Here is a 19,444-nt window from a genome sequence, read left to right as displayed (position 1 = left end):
TTCATTAGAAACACAGTATTGCACCAGGGTACAGCCCACACCTACATTTTGCCTCCAGAAGGCATAAAGATTTCCCATAGGGAGGCACCTGATTCTCTTGAGGAATGTGCAGTGTGAAAGGGCTCCTCCACTTCAGGGTAACTCCCATCCTTGCTGTAGCCTTCGCTGAGGCCCACATGGGTGGCTGTGTCCTGGCAGGGTGCTCTCAGCTCTGCTGCCTGCGACAGGGTGCCATTCTCGGTGCTAGCATGCCCTGTGCTACCCTGATCACGTTACCAGCTCAGCAGGTAGTAACATGCTCACTTTCCTAGCAAGCAACCTGGAAGTGCCACTGCTCAAGAGAGAGATGAAATTCAGGGAAAAGCTAATTAAATCCATGGAGCTTGCCTCAGCGGCCAGTGTACTGTCAGTGTGGGAGCGTAGGCGATGTTCTCTGCAGCTGCAGAGAACTGTTCTCCTGACACCAGGTGCAGCCGGAGGTTACATATTTCATTGTGATCTTTCAGTCCTGGTTGTATGACTGGTTGTGAGGATGTCAAGGGGGTAAAATGTTCGTTTCTTGAACTCCACAACGATTCAGAAGTAAATACACATCCCTGAACTCTCCTGATCAGCCACCCAAAGCTGCAAGCTGGTACCAAGGAGATGGGCAAAGCAAGCTCAGAAGGTAAGGGAGGACTAGCCAGAGGCTGAATAAAGGTGCACTGGCCAAAGACATAGACCAATTTATTAATTATAGTATTTTTACACTCATAAATAGTAAAGGCAGCTTATACCAATGGAAGGGTTTTCCTTCACCCTCACTTCTGGGACACCAGAGGAAGTGTGCTTGCCAGGTAGCAGCAGGGCAAGGCAGGAGGGCCAGGAGCTGCCAGAACACCAAGTCTCTGGACTGCTCAGGGCATGCAAAGGCATCAGCAGAGTGGGCTGCTCTTGAGTATCTGGCCTCTCCTTAGGCAGGGAGAGCTGCCTTTCCTGGTCCTCATGCCCAGGGAGAAGGCTGGGAGGGTTGGCATTAGCCATGCAGGGGAAAGTCATCGGGGGAGATCAGGCTTTCAATCAATATATAGAATTTCCTCTACAGGCTACCTCATTGGCAGGATTGGCAGTACTCTGTATTCAGCAGCTGGAACATCAGTCTGAAGCAGTAGGAAACAGGCTTTCTCTGTATGGGTACAATGTACTGCTCCCTGTCTAACTGGGCACATGGTTGGCGCTGCTAATTAAAAAGTGAGGCACCTCTCAAGGAGGATGTGGTGCCCATCATAAACGTTCGCTATTGTAGAAAACCAGTCAAAGTCTAGTTAAGTTGCATGTGCTGCATTGGGCTGCAGAGATAGCTGCCTTTCTAATACATTAGGATTTCCCTCAAGCATGCAAGTATCTGTGGAGGTTAAGTCTAAATTCAGATATTAAGAACTACATATGGTTTAGGTTGCTTTCTAAAGCGTTTTCTTAACACACCTCCACCAGGTTCTTTTCTTGCCTCAGCTGATTTTCTAGCCAAAGCCCAGGATAGGCACACTCAAGAGCCTGACAGGTCTTCAAAGGTCCTGAGGATGTTTGTTGAAGTTGTTCAGTCTGGAAAAGCCACAACTAAATTGTGTGTTGTGCCATGTACTCCAGGACTGCTCTAATCCCGGCCAGTGCCTCCAGCTACCCTGCTTAGGCAGAGTGCCTAAATACCAGATAGTCCTGGTGTGAAGTGTTAGGAGCAAGGAGCTGATAAGGCAGGAGCATGCACATACAAGACAACAAGTATTCCCCATTCCCACAAAGCAGTTCACACAGAAGGCATATGATCTGGGACCACTGTGTTGCAGCCATCCTGGGAAGAAGGCAAGACTGGCCTTGCAGAGGTGAGTCCATGTGGGTTAGAGCCATCCCTTGCTGAAAGCAGGTTATACAGAGGTTCAGTATGTATACTGGAGGAATGGAGTCAGCAGCAGCATTGTGGCATCTTCATATCTGAAAAAAGGCCCAGTAGGACAGCATCTTCTCCCTTGCCTAAGAGAGGGACTGCAACAGGCTCGTTTGTTCCAGCTAGAGGCAGCAATTACCCAATATGCTGCTGAAGCTGCAGCTTTGCTGCTCGGAATATGTATGCATTGCTGAGAACGAGTCTCATCCTGACAACTATGAGGGTCTTATCACAAGCACATAAGAGCCCTGTCAACTGTCAGGTGATTATCCACATGTGTACCTGAACACTGTTCCTGACCAAAGCAGGTATTCATAGTTTAGTGCCACCCTAGGCTGCCCTGGAAAAATGCTTATACTGATTGAATGCTAACCAGACATCTTATATACACAAGCAAGGGTGGCACAGTATGCTCCCAGCAATGCTAGTATGTATAGCCTTTGCTGTAAAGCTGTGGAGGGAGGCTCCCAAGGTCTGGCAGATAAGCAGCATTCTCATCCAGGTGAGAAAGAGGCACTGTGTCCTCCTCACTGACCTGCCGGTCAAACTCTGCCTTCAGACTTGGCCGCTGATTATCAGGGAAGGCCAGAGAGAACAAGGCTTCAGGCTCACACACAAACTTGTACACGTAGCGCTCTCCAGCCACCTGCAGGCAAGATAGGAGACGAATGCTGCAGGCACACAGGCACCACTAGGCAATGGTCCTCAGCAGTGGAGAAGGCTTGCAAAACCATCTGGCTGCTCTAGACCATTGCCCTGAGATGTCAGAGTTGTAAACGTCTTGTGCTGTCCTCCTGCTTCTCTGCTGCTCTGGTCTCCCCTGGAACAGCTCCTGGGCAGTGGGATGCTGCCAGCTGACTCTTTGTCCAGGTAGTAACAGCATCAGCAATCCCTGACCAGTCTGTACTGTGACATAACTACACTCTCAGTTATCCTCTCCAGTGCCCTGGATCTGGAAGAGACCATCCCTACCACATAGTACCAACCCCCAGGCAGTCTTTCTCTCACCAACAAGTCTAGACTGATTGTATGTCCTTGCAGCTGCATAAATTCCAACTCTTCTGACTGCAGCTATCTACAGAAAAAGAAAGCAATCATGATTCCCCTGTTTTATTTCCCATATGTTGCCTAGATTCAGCTGCTTTACACCTTCCTCATTTAACTGCTGCAAAGAGAAGTTAAGTTATGGGGAAAGAAAGCTCAGAGTGCCTTGGTAGCTCAAGTACATTCTGTACCTGTAAGACCTCCTGTCTCAAACAAGAGAAGCATCAGTAAAGGCATAAAAACTCCATCTGTTTGCAAACTGACCTTCTGCATGATGCCTTTCTCATAATAGTAGCGAAGGGATCGACTCAGCTTGTCATAGTTCATGGCTGGACGGTTCTTTTGGATACCCCACAGCCTGGCTACCTGTAAAATAAAGCACCAAAGTGCGTGAATGTTTGTGAACCCAACCGAAGGACAAAATAACATTATCCAGCTTATTATCTTTTGAGGAACGGTACCACAAGACATACATACAAACATTTACAACATTTAAATAAAAGACACAAACAATAATTATTTAGCAGCTTTTCAACAAAAAGAGTAGAACTCAAACTGAAGCACCCTATATCAGAGAGGCATTCTCCTTGCCACTACAGACCTCATTTTCTGTCACCACTTCTCTCTCTTCAGTACTCTGAAAGCTTGACGATGCTAAAGGACTCCTTCATCCTATGCTACACTTTATCTTCAAGGATCACATTTACCAGGAGCCCAAGTATGAGGGAACACCTCCATTGAAGATCCATGTGCCCTTCTTCCTCCTACTACATGATTTTCAGCTTTGTCCATGAGACCCGGAAATCTGTTGTATGCGTATGTCAACCCACAAAAACAACTCATCTGCACTGAAAGTGCCCGTAAAGGTTGATATGTAGCAAGAACAGTGCTAAATGAGCTCTGACTGGAGCAAGATATGAACAGATATTACAGACACATCTCCCATATATTGTCAGATATCACTGGGGTTTTTGGAACATGGCAGCATTAGAAATTACACCTTAGTTAATGTCATTTTGATATAAAAATATATTTAGACTAGGACATATTTTCTTCCAGATTTTAATGAAAACTTCTGCAATTAGTAGAGTTCAAAACGCCAAACTTCAATGTCAGCCTCAAGTACAGGGTGTGATAAGACATCACAGGTCACTGCAAGCTTGAGAGTGAAGTGTCTAGGGAAGTGTAGGCAGTGGGTAATTTGGCTAACTACATTGCTGAGACTAAACTCACAAGAAGCCTTTCTTAAACCTGATATTTGTGTCACCTAACTGTTTTGAGCTCTTCTAAAAACCTTGACTTGCTGCAGGGTTTAGTGGGTACCACTGGTAGGCAGGAGCCTTCACAGGGCAGAGGAAAAGCCACTTGGGAATTTGCAGTCTCAGAAACAGTGGCTACTCCCCCTGAGCCAGTAGAGAAGCTAAATGGTTTCACCTCTTCTGGCTCAATGAGCTTAAACTCCATCCCTCTACCAGTCCAGGCAATGAAGTGGGAATTAGTTGGATCGTCCAATAAAGCCACAAGAAATTGCCAGAGCTGGAGAGATCCCCGTCTCTGGTATGGAGGTCCTTCCCGGTACCCTCCAGCTTCCTGCTTGATGTCTCCTGCTGAGAAGAACAAACAAGGTGTTTCTAAGGGTAATAGTGCAAAAACAGTTGCAAAAAAAAAAAAAAAAAGCACATTTCACAAATGTTTACCTGGAATATTTCAGTTTACTCAGAGTGGCCAATTCACCAGCAGCTCTTCCAAGAAGAGCCCTGATGAACCTCAAAATTAAGCCACTTATGCTAGAAGGCCTGCTTGCTGCTTAAAAAGCTCAAGAAATGGGATACCAAAAAGCCAGGTATGAACCACAGCTAACACACCTGCAAGAACACAGTGTAACGAACTATGTAGACAGTGGTCAAGTGGCTAGCAAAGATGCTGGATAACCCTATCTTACACCCAAACTGCGGGCCATTCTTTCTCCGACCTTCAAATTTTTCTGGAACAACACAGACATCATCAGTAAAGGACCTCATCTGCTTGTCATAGCTGCAGCCTGAAAGAGAAGGCAACATAGGCAGTCATAGACAGACAGGGTAGTACTAGAGTGCAATGCAATGCAGGGAAAAGACGACAGTCACTGAGTTTCTTACCTAATGTCTCTTCTGTATTTGAATGGCTTGGATAACTCTCAACATTTATGTACATGGAAGGACAGCCAGGAACATCTACAGAACAATCAACAAACTCGTTTAATTAAAAAGCACAGGAGGCAGGATGATCTTGCTCTCCAGAGGTGGATAGGTAAGTGCAGCTGTCTAACCAACATCCTCTTAGGGCCCTCCTAAAGGGTTAGTGGCAGACTTATAACTTTTTATGTCTCAGCCATCTCACCACAACTTTGTCTTCATCATGCTTTCAATCATGAATTACACTAGTAAATTTTTGTGGTACTATCATGTGACGTCCTTCAGGGTAGCCAGGATAGCCAGTCAGTTCACCTATACACCACTCAGTACAAAATCTTGGACAATAGGCTAAATTTGCATGGCAACTCTCCCTCATCTTAGTTTAAAATAACTACATGCTCTGCTACTGTTTTCACAGATGAGAAGGGATTACATTTTTCCAGGGGTACTTTGATGATGTTAATGGAGAGCAGCAGCATCTGAATGTTTACTACAGACAGTGGCTCACAAATGTCATTTCAGATGTCTTGATTCTCCCTGGCTTTTTCACATCATGTTAGGGCATTCTCACAAACAGTTGAGAAAACACAAAGGAAAAAACAGCCTGAGTTTGAAAGCAAGCAGAAAGTCTTTTCATGATCTCTGTGCAGCATATATTGGTGCCTGGCCACTGCAATTTATATCTTCTGTATCTGGTGTTTTCTGAACCCTGCATTTTCTGAATCAAAACTATTTTCCATCCACAGCTGAAATGCAAGCTGTAACTGGGAGCTTTGGAAAGATTTACCTTACGTTTCCCTCATACTCCTGTGTATAGTCATTGCTTTCAGCAGACATTTTGCTGATGCTAAGGGCAGAAGCGTACTCTGAGCTGACAGACTGTGTGTTATTACAATCGTAAACTACTCTTACAAAAAGCATTCTTCTGGGTTTGCACATTTTCTTCCCCTGTCTGGACAGAAGGACCCAGTGAAAAGTGTAATATCAGCATAGCCACAGTGGTGGATTCTATACCCTCATAGAGGCTTTTTATTTATGTATTTATTTCTGCTAAAGGAAATAACTCAAATTGTCCATTAAAATACTAGGAAACCAGAAGTAACATTCCCTCTAGAAGAGGGCATTCTGATGTCAGGGTAGCAAGTTTTTTGACGGGTCTGCTGAAAAAATAACATTTATTCCCTGTGGAAAAATAAGAGGATTACCTGATTGATCTGATATCTAGAGAGCTATTTTTGGAATTATAAACTTTTTTCCTCCTGTGATCCTCTGAAATCTCTGCTATCTGCTGTGTGTGCCCCATTTCTATGGGAAGTAGCAGGTGGAGGTTTACACTGCAAGAGACACAGAGCAGCACACTTGCACTTAGCCGTGTCAACTCAGACCCCACTCTGTGCTTACACCTGTCCATGGAATTGGCCAGTTTGTTGTTAGCCTCCCAAGTCTCTTCAGACTGTTTTAGTTTTAGACTTTTAGATCTGTTTGTCAGAACAAAGCTTGTTTATCTTGCACGGTAAGCTCCAAAATGGGGCATCGGCTCTCTGTGACCTGCTGCAGCGAGTTTCCAGTGGGCGTCAGCTGCTCGTGAGAGACCTCAGCAGTGAAAGCTGACACCCACCAGCTGGGCTGGGAGAGCTGCTTCTTTGCCTCCATTTTGTGAATTAAATTCTTCTGCCTCCAGTCAGGGAAAAGGCACAGGGCCAGACAGTGTCATGAGCTGCTGCTCGGTGTTGTGCAGTGCAATCCCTGCACCCAGAGAAGCTTTCCTCTGCCAGTGCTTGAAGGTCCCCTCCTGCTGCAGGGATCAGAGACAGTTTTTCTGTGCAAGCTCCAAGATATTTGATCCCCTCCCTTCTGCTGCCATTTACAGAACATTTTCAGTATAATTTTTTCAACGCTGACCTCACTTCTCTCCCTTTCTACAACCTACCATCTCACACATCCTCCTGAAGACAAAAAAATCCCCGTGAAACTGGGAACACTCTTTTCTCCACTTCTGATAGTGAGTGGACTAATTATGAATTTTGAGAGTCTCCCCAATGGCTACTTATTCCCTTGGAAAAAAAATGCACACCTTTAATCTAGTTTGAATGGGTTTAACATCACCTTCTAGCTCCTATTTCTTGTTAAAGCTTTCCACTATCTACCAGAAAGTCCTTCTCAGAACACAGTACGGAAAGTGAATGTCCCAGCCTTCTCTTGGATGCAGTAGACAGCCAGAACTGTTTGTTTCCTGCTACACAGCCAGTTTGCCAGACCACACATGCTCCTGAAGATGAAAGCCCAAAGACCACCTGTGATGGATATTCACCCAGGAGGTTGCTCACCCCGCCACTGATGCCTGGTTTACGCAGTCAGAAAGAGCTAGTTCTGCCTACCTGAGTCATACATGTAGTCCGCCTGCTCCTGCTTGATCACCACAGCTGCCGGGTACTGACGGCTGCTGCCCGCCCGGCTTGCTTGCTCATACTGTGGGTCATGGTACTCCTGTTTGAAGCCCTGATGAGGGTACTGGAGGCAGGGCTTGGACATCTGGTGCTGGTAGGCAGTGGGGTCTTCCTGGGCCATGCCCTGGGAGGAGGGGAAGGAATGGCACATCTCCACAGGTGGCTGGTATGCAGAGCTAGAAAAGGGGAGAGGATATGGGATGGCTGCTTTCTTGGCCCTCTCATCTCAGCCCCAGTGCAGGGCTGGTTGAAGGGACAGAAAATTCCCCAGCTTCAGCCTGTTGCTAGGGCTGTAGAAGCTGCACAAATAGTTGGGGCAAGGAAGGTACCCCAATGAAAGATGTTTCCAAGGGCAGCTACACAGCCCATCATTCACAGAATCTGACAGGCTTAAGGTTATAGATGTCTTCAACCCCTAGGCAGCAGTGGTGGTTCCCAGGTACTTTGGATGGGGGCAGATCCTGTGATTGCTGGAAACTGAGCACTTTAATCTGGATGCTGCAGCCCCTCCTCCCTGAATCATTGAGGAGGGCAATCCTTCTTGCCAGTGGCTGCCTCCTCCTGGCAGTAACTCACCTGTTTTTGTTGAGGTATCCACAGCTGGATGTGGGGTGGGGTGGCCCCGCAGGGGTCAGGAAGCTCTTGTCCTGTCTAGGCAACTGTTGGACCGGTGACTGTATCGGTGTTCCTGGGTTGGGGGACTTGATTCCAACTTGTCTGGGTTGATCATAGGCACTGGGACAGTCAAACAGACATTGGAGCATTACAGTTCTCTGAGAAGGACTTGTGGCAGCACCTGGGAGAACGCGTCACAGGCAGACACGCTGTCCCTCTATGCAGCCACCTACGCCAGAAAACTCCCAGCATAAACTCCTTCCTTTCCATTTATTGGTTGCCCCCATGCACAATAGCAATAACCCATCAAGCAGAAAACCAGAGAAGGTGTCTGTACTGAAGAAGCCATACTATAACTCAGGCAAGTAGCTGGGACTATGGGCAATGAATGGTGTCAGGGAGCTCCCTGCAGGACAGATTTTGGAAAGCAATGGGGGGAGAGAGGCACGTAACAGATGTCAAGACTGCTCTCAGCATCAGGACAGCTGAGGAACAGCACTAGGGAGAAGGAAAAAAAAGAGGCAAGCCCAGATCTACTCTACACAGGTCTGAGTTATCCAGTGCAATAAATGGCAGTCTGAGCAGGCTGCCAGGAGCTGACCCACTGGTTGATTTGTATTGTAGCATGTGTGCGCTGCCCTTACCTAGCAGACAGACCAGATTGTTGTCATAACACTTCGTTGTTAAATAATGCAGTAGCACTTGATTTCCTAACAGCTCCTGTCCCTCCCCTGTGTAAGCTGTGTTACCTGGCATAAAGGCACGGCTTGCCATTGTGGTACTGGAATGGCTGCTTATGGTTGCAGGACAGTGTGGGGTCCGATGAGGGACTCTGTGGCTCCTTTTTAATCTTAGCAGGAGGACTGTGAAAAGCTACCGTGGGAGAGAAATGAAAGACCAAGTTGACACTTCTCCTGTTTATGGAGACATATTTTTATCAGCCAGTAAAAAGAGTTGAGATGCCACCACCTTGTCCTAGTTCAGCTGGCTCCAAGACAAACAAAATACCAATATGCACAACTGTTCACTGGACTTGCCTGAGCTCTGCCCTGGATTTAGTAAGGTTTGTATGATACATCAACCTTAAAAGAGCAAATCTAAGGCAGTGTTAACATGCTCTGTGATAATCCAGAGCACTCTGAAAAGGATTTAGAGTAGGTATTTCCTAAGCTGTTCAGGGCTGGAACAGTTATTTTCTGTTATGTCATAAGCGGTAGCATGCACATACTCTATTTTTCAGGACATAAAAGCAAAGTTTTGATTCGCATCATGCAAAATGCTCTTTCATTGACATACCTGGTAAGCATGTCTTGTGAGTAGCATTACCATGTAGCACTGCATTAAATTATAATGCACTAATATGATGACACATTGTAGATTTCCTGATAGTATTTTTTGTCCTGTAGGACAACAAATGTAAGGTTTTTGTAGACACAGCTACAAAAGCTGAAGGTTTTCTGTGGGAAAATACTATTATATGTATTGCATACTGTTACAGGCTGTCACCAGGCTAACTTGCTCACAGACAAGTAGTGTTTTCAGAAGCACCTAACCAATTTAGATAGCTAAAATACCCTTTCCAAAGGAACTGCATCAGTGTTAAAGCACAGTACAAAACAGAATTCTGACTTCTAAGTCCTTGCTTTCACTGTTCGAAAAGTGAACAGTTTTGTGTTTCAAAGTTCAAAGAGCAGCTTGCAGTCCTCTCAGTAGCCTCCCTTTGAAGTATCTAATTTCATTAGTTGTATCATGTTTATACTTCAGCACTCAGGAAAAAGGCCAGGCCCTTCTACAGCATACTGTGATTCCTTGGTGGAAGGCTGCCACGCTGGCACTCAGCAGCTACCCGTAAAATTTCCAAATGCATGTTTCCCTTTGTTGAATCTCTTCTATGCTATTCCTTCTATGCATCTCTGAATGTGGGATTGGGGGAATCTCGTAACCGCTCTGCTCATCCAAAACACCAGTGACAGTCCAGGAAAAAGTAAAAACGTTCCTTTTCATTTTCAGTGCACTGGTCTCTGGTCGTGGCCTGATGCAGATGAGGAGGAATACTTCTGGGCTGGTCAGAATTTCATGAATAACAAATGTGGGTTGCAGTTTACAGCACCAGGAAGTAGGATGTGGGTATTGTTACTTCTTATGCTTAATTAAATCCAGCAGGGAGCAAAACTTCCTTCACTAGTTCCTTAGAAAAGCTTATCCTGGCTGAAGAACATGGTAAGCCTCTTCTACCTTTGCCTCTGGGTTCTGCTACTGCTGTTAGGAGGTCGCTGACACTTAGGAAGGAAAGAAAAGTAACCCCAGAAAGGTACATAGATCCAGGCTTGTTTTTCAAACGAGGGAAAGATCTGCCCTCCAAATCAAAACTGTAAGTTTTTAATAAGGGTAGCTTCAGTCCTTCACCAGCTTACTCCCACCTCTTCAAGCTGACACGATGCTGCTTACAAAGCCTGGGATGTTCAGAGCTGTGATTACAGTTTTAAGGATGGAAAGTAACACCCTGATCTGTTAATACCCCTATTTTTGCTGAGTTTATTTCAGGACTGACCTGAACTGTATGTGCACCAACCATCTTCAAGCCAGTTCTCCCTCACATAAAGGACTAATTGTTCCTTCAGAAGAGCTGCAGCAAGCAGCTATCGAAAGGGCTGCTGCTGTCTTTCTCAGCACAGGATATTAAGGCCACTTTCTATTGCAAACATCCCTCCCCAAAATTAATTTTCTCAGCAAGAGGGGAAAAAAAAAACCCAAACCTGACTCCTTTTGTCTGCCTTCAGTTTCAGCCTACACCAGAAAAGCCCATCTTTACTCTTTACATCACACCAGCACCCAAAGGGATCCAAACAGCTTGACAGAATCAATATAAATAAATAAAACAATAAGATACCAGAGCCTCATATTGTTTCTGGCTCCTACTCCTTCTCAGAGACAACTGGCTCCCACAACCAATCCTGGGGCTGCCATCAATCATAGCAGAGGGGCCTGTTCACAAACAGCTCTTGGCACTGTCCAAACCAATGGCAGGTGTGAGTGCGCTGACCCAGCAGGCCTGCCCCACACCTGGGATGGATTCAGTATCCCAAGCATGACACTCCTGCATCTGTGCAAACACCCCAGGCCCAGGGAAGGGTCAAAAGAGAAAAGGGTCTTTCTATGCATGGAGCATCATCCATTTCCCTTCTGTCTGCAGCAGCTCTTTTCAGTGTATGGAGTAAACAGATATATAGAACCCATCTAAAAATGCCAATGTGTCAGCTGAGTCTCAGGGGGGAAAAAAAAAAAGCTCTGTCCAGTATGCTGAACTCCATTGAAGTTTCAAGAAGTTAGATGTGCTAGGAGCAGCCAATTCTTTCCGGCCCCTAATAGCTGGAACAGGCTATCACATTACAACTGGCTTGTTCATTCATTCAGAGTGAAACATGGGACCAGCCCTCTCCTCAGTTCTAGGTCAAAAAGAGGAAGAAACAAGATATATGACTCAGAGAGCAAGCCCAGCTGTGCTGCAGGGCCAAGCCCGCAGAAAGGAGGCAGACAAGAACAAACAGTGAAAGTGCTTCTTTTTTGTTTTCATGGGGAAAACTGCCCTGGGCAGAGGGGTATCAGCATAGAAAGGGCACCAAAGTTGACTGCACCAGCTTTAAATGAACACATCTACTCTCAGTTAGGTGCCATGTATAGGCCCAGGGAACAGTGAGGCATCTTCTTGTAGCTTTGACATGTCTGTCAAAAGTCAGGCTCCAGGCTCCTGCAGCTGCTTGCAACACAGAGCTGTTCAGAACAGTCTGTATTCACTTCAGGCATGTAGTCTTAGCCCAGCATCAGCTTCCAAATAAAATTGTGGCGTGCTGTGAGGACCAGCTGAAGCAGGCCTAGCGTGAGAAAAGCAGAGTTGCATGGCTATTGTGTGGAAGGCTCCTATATGTACACTTGTACCTGGGCAACATTCAGCTCCTTTGTAAGATGAAGTGCTTTGACTAGTTCTCAGAGCAAACATTTGTGGTACAGTCTTTACACTCCTGTGCAAACACATGCAATTTGTTCTATGCACAGTTCCCAGGAACAGAAAGCAAGCAGGCTAGCAAGCATATCTCTTCAGGGATACTGTGCCCTCATGCTGTGGCGGGCAGCAGACAGGACCTTCATCTCACAGAGGCCATGCTGGCAGCAGATGCTCAGCCAGAGGCCACGCAGGTGAGCAGAGCCCCAAAACAGCACTCGCAGGAGACACAGCACCCATAATTCCATGTACAGTCCAACTCCTTTTGCTTTGCAAGGAGTAATAGCACAAATTTTACCTTTGATTGTCACAGTAATGCATTTTCTCAGCTATTCAGGGTTGCCTAATTATTCACACATACACCAACTGAAATACACGTCTGTTGAAACCACCACACAAAGACACTTTTGCATTGTCCAGATGTGGACAGTTAGCCTGGGTTTTTTGTCAGTCTCACAACAATGTACAAATAAAATGAGTACTTTAGCCTCAATGTCTGTGTATCGCATTTCTGTATTTGTTTGGTTTAAGCGTATCCTGCCCTTCTCCCCTGAGATGTGTGATTGCCCCCATGCTACTTACAGTTTTCTGAATGAAAGTCAGGCACAAATTGCTCATCACTGTCTGGAACCTGAGCTGCCAGGGGAGAGAAGGGGGGGGGGGGGGGGGGCGGGGCAGAAGGAGAGGGAGAGAGAGAGGAGAATTAGATTTGGCACTTTGTGTTATAATTAACAGTAAGGCAGAAATAAGTCTATGCAGAAAAGATCTGAGCTTTCTGCTGCAATGGACTTTAGTGACTAAGGATAGTTTCCCTTTAGGATTAATGAATACAGTTGTTCTTCCTGCAGATTTACCCCTTAACAGCCTGCCAGTTTCTTTCTCCCTCACCTTGAAAATAAGGACAAGAGCAAGTTTATTAGCTCAGGGTTCACAGTTTTCATTAGAAACATAACATGCAGGGCCTTTTAAGCATTTAGCGTAGGAAAAACAACTACCAACTGATAAATTTGGAAAGGCTATGCCAAAGTGATGAGCAGAACAGGAAGCATCTATGCCTTCATATACAGTCTTTTCAGTAGCTCCAGAAGCAGCGGATAGATTGGCACTAGTGGTATAGGCTAGAATTTGTAAATGAGCAGAAGGAGAACATTTCAGAAGAAAAAATAAAATTATCCGGTAGCAGCAGAGGGAAATGGTTAATGTGCCTTGCATGTATGTGTGAATTCGCAAATGGGAAATGCAAGAGGAAGTGCTGGTGTAGTCATAGAGAACCTGACAGCAAACAGCTGCTCTTTCCCCACAAATCAGTGCAGTAAAGCATATTTCTAGGCATCTGCCCTGTGGACAGCATTGTTAGTAAAACTCCAAGAATAACAGCAAGGTCTAAGATATTTGAATATTTCAAAGATTGTCTAATAAAGATACCTGAAAATCTGCAGAGGCCTCATTTACCGTGGAACAGCCTACCTCCCTAGAACAATATGTTGCTGAATGTGGTAAGCAGTAAAATAGTTAACAACATTAGCATGTCAATGACAAGAAGCTTCACGCTTAACACCTCCTTTAGACTAACTGGTGAGGGTCATGTGTGTTTGATGCCTCTTCATAACTCAAGGGGTCATGTTTATTCTGACTTAAATGAAAGACTAGACTTCGAAAAAGCTGTAAAGCCCACATAAATATAGAGTTTCCCACAGCATCCAAAATGGATGCACTAGAAGAATCTTTCACTATGTACTTCACAGTATGTTTTATCACTTCCTGGAGTAAATACTTATTTTAAATTAAAATATCAGAATTCTTCTTTCTGTGATGCCTATAAAAGATGTAACAGTGGTTGGATGCTGGTATCTAGTGATGGCTGGCAGCTGTGCTGACCCTTATGACATCATTTGTGCAAACTCCTCATCTGCCTATACATAGCTGCCTGCCTTTTCTTATCTCCAGCTTAAATCATTCCATTCATGGATCACCATGTCTGAGTTGCATTAAAGCCACTGCAAAATATATAATAAAACAATGAAATGGCACAGTGGAAGAAAAAGAATTTTATTGTCCTCCTTCACCTACAGGTTGACTCAACAAGGTACACAGGTGTGTCCTTGAGAGATTATTCCAACATACAAAATCAAATGTTGTAATAGTTCAAGTGCTATTATACTAAAATTCCTGTGCTGAAACAGTGTATATGTAATTAGTGCTTTTCTGATTTCACAGAGGAATCAGCTACACATAGTCTCCTCTAGCTCCTGCTTCCCTTATTTGCTGAGAAAAGCTTTAATCAACATCGCCCTTGCACATTCATAAAGAGAACAATTAATTCCAATTTTCCAACTGTAAATATAATTGTGCATGCTTGCCCTATTCTGCAAGATGATTTGTCCCTATCTTTCCTTTGCAAGAGCTATATAAGCAAGACGGAACACTACTCTTGGATAGCCTGCACACAGTCTCGAACATAGAGGTTTTGTTGAAGCACATCTCACAATCACCTCCTTTAGCAATAGGACACCAAAGCAGGTGATCCAATCTGGCTTTCTCCCTGACAGCAACATCTGTATTCATTTACAAACACCTTTGCATTCTTCCCCACCACAGAAAGAGAAGGTGTTAAGGAAGCAGGAGACACACATCATCCTGATGTCCAGAATGCATTACTAATCAGAATTTAGTCAGTATTTTAATACACAGCTATTTTTTCTCCATTACTCAGAGCCTAGTTCAGATATGGCCTCAGTCCACCACCTGAGCAGTCCTCTATTACCCAGAGACAGCAACTAATGTGGTAAATTCAGGTCTGACAAAGAACTAAGCTTCTGGGTGTGCCCTGGCAGAAACTGTGGGGAGAACCTTAACCATAGCACATGTCATGTTAGAATATTTTATTACTTCTAACAATTAGTTTTAGGTCTCTCTTACTGCAAGGAAAGGAGAGCTTGCAGCAGATTATTTCACAAAATCTCTCACAAACTATTGCTGAAAGAAGTGCTGCTGCTAGTACATAACAGACAAACCTAGAGTTTTTGCTATTGCAGAGTGGACAAAAGATTGCACTCTCTCAGCTCTAAAGCAAAGGTGATGTAGTCAAAGAAAAGGGATATGTGGAATGGAAGCCCACTAATCTCAGTCACTTGAAGCTCAGCTAGACAAGACATGCCAAAAATAAACCTTAGGGAATAACACTGCATTAACAACAGGCAGTGGATTAGAATGGAACTAGCCAAGATCTTCGCACTGCAATCACTGTTCCATAAAATAACCTGTATGACAACAAACTGGAACTATAAGTGATAAAAGGTGGGGAACAGAAAGAAAAACCTTAAGAAGTTCTTTTTATGAATGATCTTTAAAAAGCAACACTGTAATAGAAGAAATAATGGGGATCACATTGTATGAGCTGAGTTTGGATTTCACAGCCTACTGCCTTGAGGCTAGTACTGTCTATTGCATTGCTGACAATCTTGCTAAGAGCATTACATACTAAAAGCAACAGACCACAGAAAAGATGTGAAGCAAAGAGCATGGCTGGAGTGAGAGCACACAGCTTCACTGCTGGACAGTGATACTTGCAGACAGCTACAGTCCTGTACTAGAAGGCTAAAGTGCCAGAAGAAAATTTAAATTTTTATATTCATTAACTACTTCATACAGTAACAACACAGATAGACATTTCCTTGTTATCCCCAAACCAGCATCTGTACTTAAAATAACTGGGATACCTAATCAGATATTTAAAGCCCAACCGCGGGCTTATTTTAGTCACTCAGACTGCATGCATCAACATGCACCTCACTATCTCCCACATCGCTTTCAAGATCTGGAGCACCTTAACTAAAGCTTTCTGACTAAGGATACACAAAGTGCATCTCTCCCCTCCTTGTAACCAGCACAGATAAACTACCTGTGCAAATTTTCTCCAAGGAAGTTTTTTTGTTTCTCTGAATGCCAAATCACTTTTATATTGGCTTGAAATTAGTTCCATACAGTCATCAATTGCCAGCTTCACATCATTGCATTCTAACAAATTCTGGTAAAAATGGTGTAGAGGGAAAGTTTAGATTTTTAGCAACAAGGCCTAGGATTTTTCAGCATCTGTTTCTTTTAAGAGTCATCTGTACACAGACATTATTCTTTTACCCTGCGAAGGAAAAATCAGGTGTTAATTGACACCATTAACAATAGTCTAAGAAGCTAACAAAGAGATACCCCTATGAATGAAATCACACAAATATATATTTACACATATACACACACATGTATATGTGGTTTAAATTTGTCAACATTTTTCATACAGCTGATTGTTTGTTTTGAATTTATATTTCCCATTTGCTTCCTTCCTAAGTTTGTTTCTCTTATTTCATAAGTAACACCAAGAACTGTAAATAAAATAATAGCTAAATTTCTTAACTAAATGAGGCAGAGAATAAATAACATATTTCATATTTTCACTTTATTTTCTTTTTCTTCTGCATTCTTCAGGAAAGTACTCAAGTCTTCAGTGGGCTTCATCTCATGAACAAATGCTAACATATAGACATGTACAAGACATTAATGAAAACAAATATTTTCACCATTCAGGAAAATAATTTGACATACTGGTGAATACAGAAAAACAAATGATAGTTTACTTCAGAAGGCAACTTTTCTTGTTAAAAGTGTGGAAATGGGAGTTACTGTGGAAGAAAGTAGTTCCCCATGTATACAGTCTACAATAATAAGCTAGAATATTAAAACATGAATTGAATTTCCCAAAGATTTCACTTGGACTCTAACTAGGTGCTATGAGCTATACAAAAAAAAATATATATATATATCTGCCTATATTCTAAAAACATGCAATAGGGTTTGCATTATCATTTACTAATCACGTATAACAGCAGATTACCTCTTTCTACACAGTGCTATGAGACGATATGTGACCTTCCCTTCACCCCAGGGTACTTATGAATTCATCCTACAAACGGTCTGCTACTCACAAACAAATTTTAAGAGATTCTATGCAAATTCTTTAGATTGGGGAGCTAAAAATATTAACCAGCATTAAAAAGCCTAAAATTGAAAGTCTACCAGGAATCAATTCTGAGGCAAACTTATTTTATTGGCAGCTCAAGATTTTTCAAGATTTAAGAGAAACCAGTCTCAAGCATGTGTACACATTCAGCAGATCTATCAGATGACCAGCAGTTAATACCTCTTTTTCTGCTCTGATGCAAGTTAGGTGAGTGTTTCAATCCTGGAACAGTCTCCAGGTAATTCCTCTTGCATCCTTACAATCTTCACATTCCTGAACACTGCCTGATCGATGGCATTTCATTTCAGTTTGATGTAAACATAAAACATTTGATTCTTTTTTTCCCCTTAATAATCCTGCTTCATTGTCAAATACCTTTTTGGAGGCTTAAAAAAAAAAGAACTGTTTGACAGGACCATCCTTCACTTACGGTAAAATTAGGGGAAATAACCCTGCTCAAAATGCCGTGCATATTTTTATATTATTATTGTTAAATATTTGTTAAGTACCTATATCACAGTAAGTACTTTTATATTTATCAAAAGTCTGTACTTGAGAATAAGTTTTAAATTGTCTAGAAAATGGACCATTTGTAGTACTGGAATTAGAACAAATTCACCATTCTGTTTAAAACTAGTTTCACTTAGAATTAACGGGACTCCCTGGGATTTGAAGTTTTCTCTTCCTTGAAGTCAAAAGGCAAAACGATTTAGACACCAAACTGAACGGTGTGTAAATTCCAGGAAGGTCCCTTCAAAAAATTATCTTAAAAAAAAAGAAAAAAAGGAAGTTAAGAGAAGCAGTTTATTCCCCAAATTAAAAGAATAGTTTATTGTTTGTTTAGGGTTAATATCAACGCTCCGGCAACCAACAAAGATAAGTGACAAATTAGCATAAAATCGAACCAGTTACAAGTAGCCTGAAAAGAAAATTGTAATCAGGAAAGCGGGCCAACTGCCAAGCTCCATTCATAAGCAAATACCCAGCACAATAGTGTGATTCATGCGTCTTCGTTTACACAAGCCAGAGATTGGCAAGTCTGAAAAAAATACTTCATGTTTGGAGCTAGGCAAACAAAGCCAAGGAGCAGTACAAACACCAAAAGACAAACAACTGAAAGAGGAACAAAACGAAACAGAGCAAGGGGAAGGAGCCTACCTTCTGTCAGCCAAGTCTCCTGGAACTGGCTCAAGTCCTGGAAGAGGTCTGCATGAGAAGCGAGAGGTCTCCTCAGCAGAGCGCTGGGCAGGGACAGCGGGATGCTCCGGCCACGGAGGTGCCGGGCGGGACGCGGAGGTGGGGGCGGAGGCGCAGGGGGAGGACCTGCTCCTTGCCCAGGAGCCTCCACCGTCCCCATCCGTCCCTCCACACACACCCCCCGCCCCCCTTACCTTCCGAATCCTGAGCCGGCGGCAAGGCCGGCTCCCCGGGTCTCTTCCCAGCGCCCATCAGAGCTCCGCCACCGGGAGCCGCCGGGCCCGGCGGCTGCTGCTGCGGAAGGAGCAAGATCAGCGCGGGGTCCCTGGCCGGAGCGGGCCCCGGCCCAGAGCCTCCCCCCCGTCCCCCGCCGCCCGGCGGAGCCGCCACGCACCTGCGGGAAGGTGAACGGCACCTGCTGATCCAGGTACCCCTTCATCCTGCCGCCCGGGCGCGGGGCTACCGGCTCACGGCGGGATCCTGGGGAAGGCGCAGGGGGAGGTGGCGGCGGGCCGGCCCCGGGGGCGGCCCCGGGGGGCGGCGGCCGCCACCTGCCGAGGTCAGCGGCCGCGGCGGGACAGCCCGGCCGGCGGCGGGCGGGCGGGCAGCGCGGGCGGCGCGGCTCCCCGGCCCTCCAGCAGCCCGGCAGAGGCGGCGATCGCGCCGCAGCCGCCGAAACTTGGGGAACCGAGCCCGCTGGCTCCCAGCCGGGACGAGCCCCCGCCGCCCCGGACAGCCGCCCCCGCCCCGGCGGGTCCCCGTCCCTCGCCCGGCGGCGGCTGGCGGCCCACGCGGAGCCCGGAGCAGCCCCGCCCCGCCCGTGCAGTCAGGCCGCTGCGGGCCCGGGGGCGGCCTCCCATTGGTGCATCGCCTCGCTCGCTGCCTCGGCTCGCCCGCTCCTTTGTTTCATCGAATTTGTGAATGAAGCGCTGGGTCGGGACACGCCCGCCAATCCCAGCTCTTTTTGGCCCTCACCCAGTGAAAAGTGGGAGTAGCTTTAGCCTTCGGGGCCAATCAGATCGCGGTCCTCTGGTA

The 19,444-nt window shown here is 45.1% G+C and overlaps 2 protein-coding genes across 4 annotated transcripts in view; one reads left to right on the top strand and one right to left on the bottom strand.

The window, feature by feature from the left end:
* DHX8 (DEAH-box helicase 8) overlaps window positions 1-19,444 on the top strand; it is an 82,097-nt gene that overhangs the window by 24,068 nt on the left and 38,585 nt on the right. The window lies entirely within an intron of this gene.
* On the bottom strand, window positions 710-19,319 carry ETV4 (ETS variant transcription factor 4). 3 transcript variants are annotated; one of them, XM_069786230.1, is made up of 12 exons: window positions 18,804-19,315; window positions 18,604-18,700; window positions 18,371-18,418; window positions 12,784-12,837; window positions 8,951-9,077; window positions 8,163-8,321; window positions 7,518-7,762; window positions 5,104-5,178; window positions 4,938-5,006; window positions 4,400-4,572; window positions 3,230-3,331; window positions 710-2,567 (listed from the first exon to the last, which is right to left on the bottom strand). In XM_069786230.1, exons 1-12 carry the CDS (start codon window positions 18,846-18,848, stop codon window positions 2,346-2,348), a joined length of 1,416 nt encoding a protein of 471 aa, XP_069642331.1. In that variant the 5' UTR covers window positions 18,849-19,315; the 3' UTR covers window positions 710-2,345. The 3 variants fall into 3 exon arrangements, 2 of the variants coding, with proteins under 2 accessions (XP_069642331.1, XP_069642333.1); XM_069786232.1 differs by having other exon boundaries at window positions 4,400-4,569; window positions 18,804-19,314; XR_011325295.1 differs by having other exon boundaries at window positions 2,486-2,567; window positions 4,400-4,569; window positions 4,831-5,006; window positions 18,804-19,319.

Source organism: Haliaeetus albicilla, chromosome 7 (assembly GCF_947461875.1).
Source record: "Haliaeetus albicilla chromosome 7, bHalAlb1.1, whole genome shotgun sequence".
NCBI classification, from domain to species: domain Eukaryota; kingdom Metazoa; phylum Chordata; class Aves; order Accipitriformes; family Accipitridae; genus Haliaeetus; species Haliaeetus albicilla.
The sequence above is the reverse complement of the archived record's forward strand: the minus strand, read 5'-3'. Positions and strand labels throughout refer to the sequence as shown.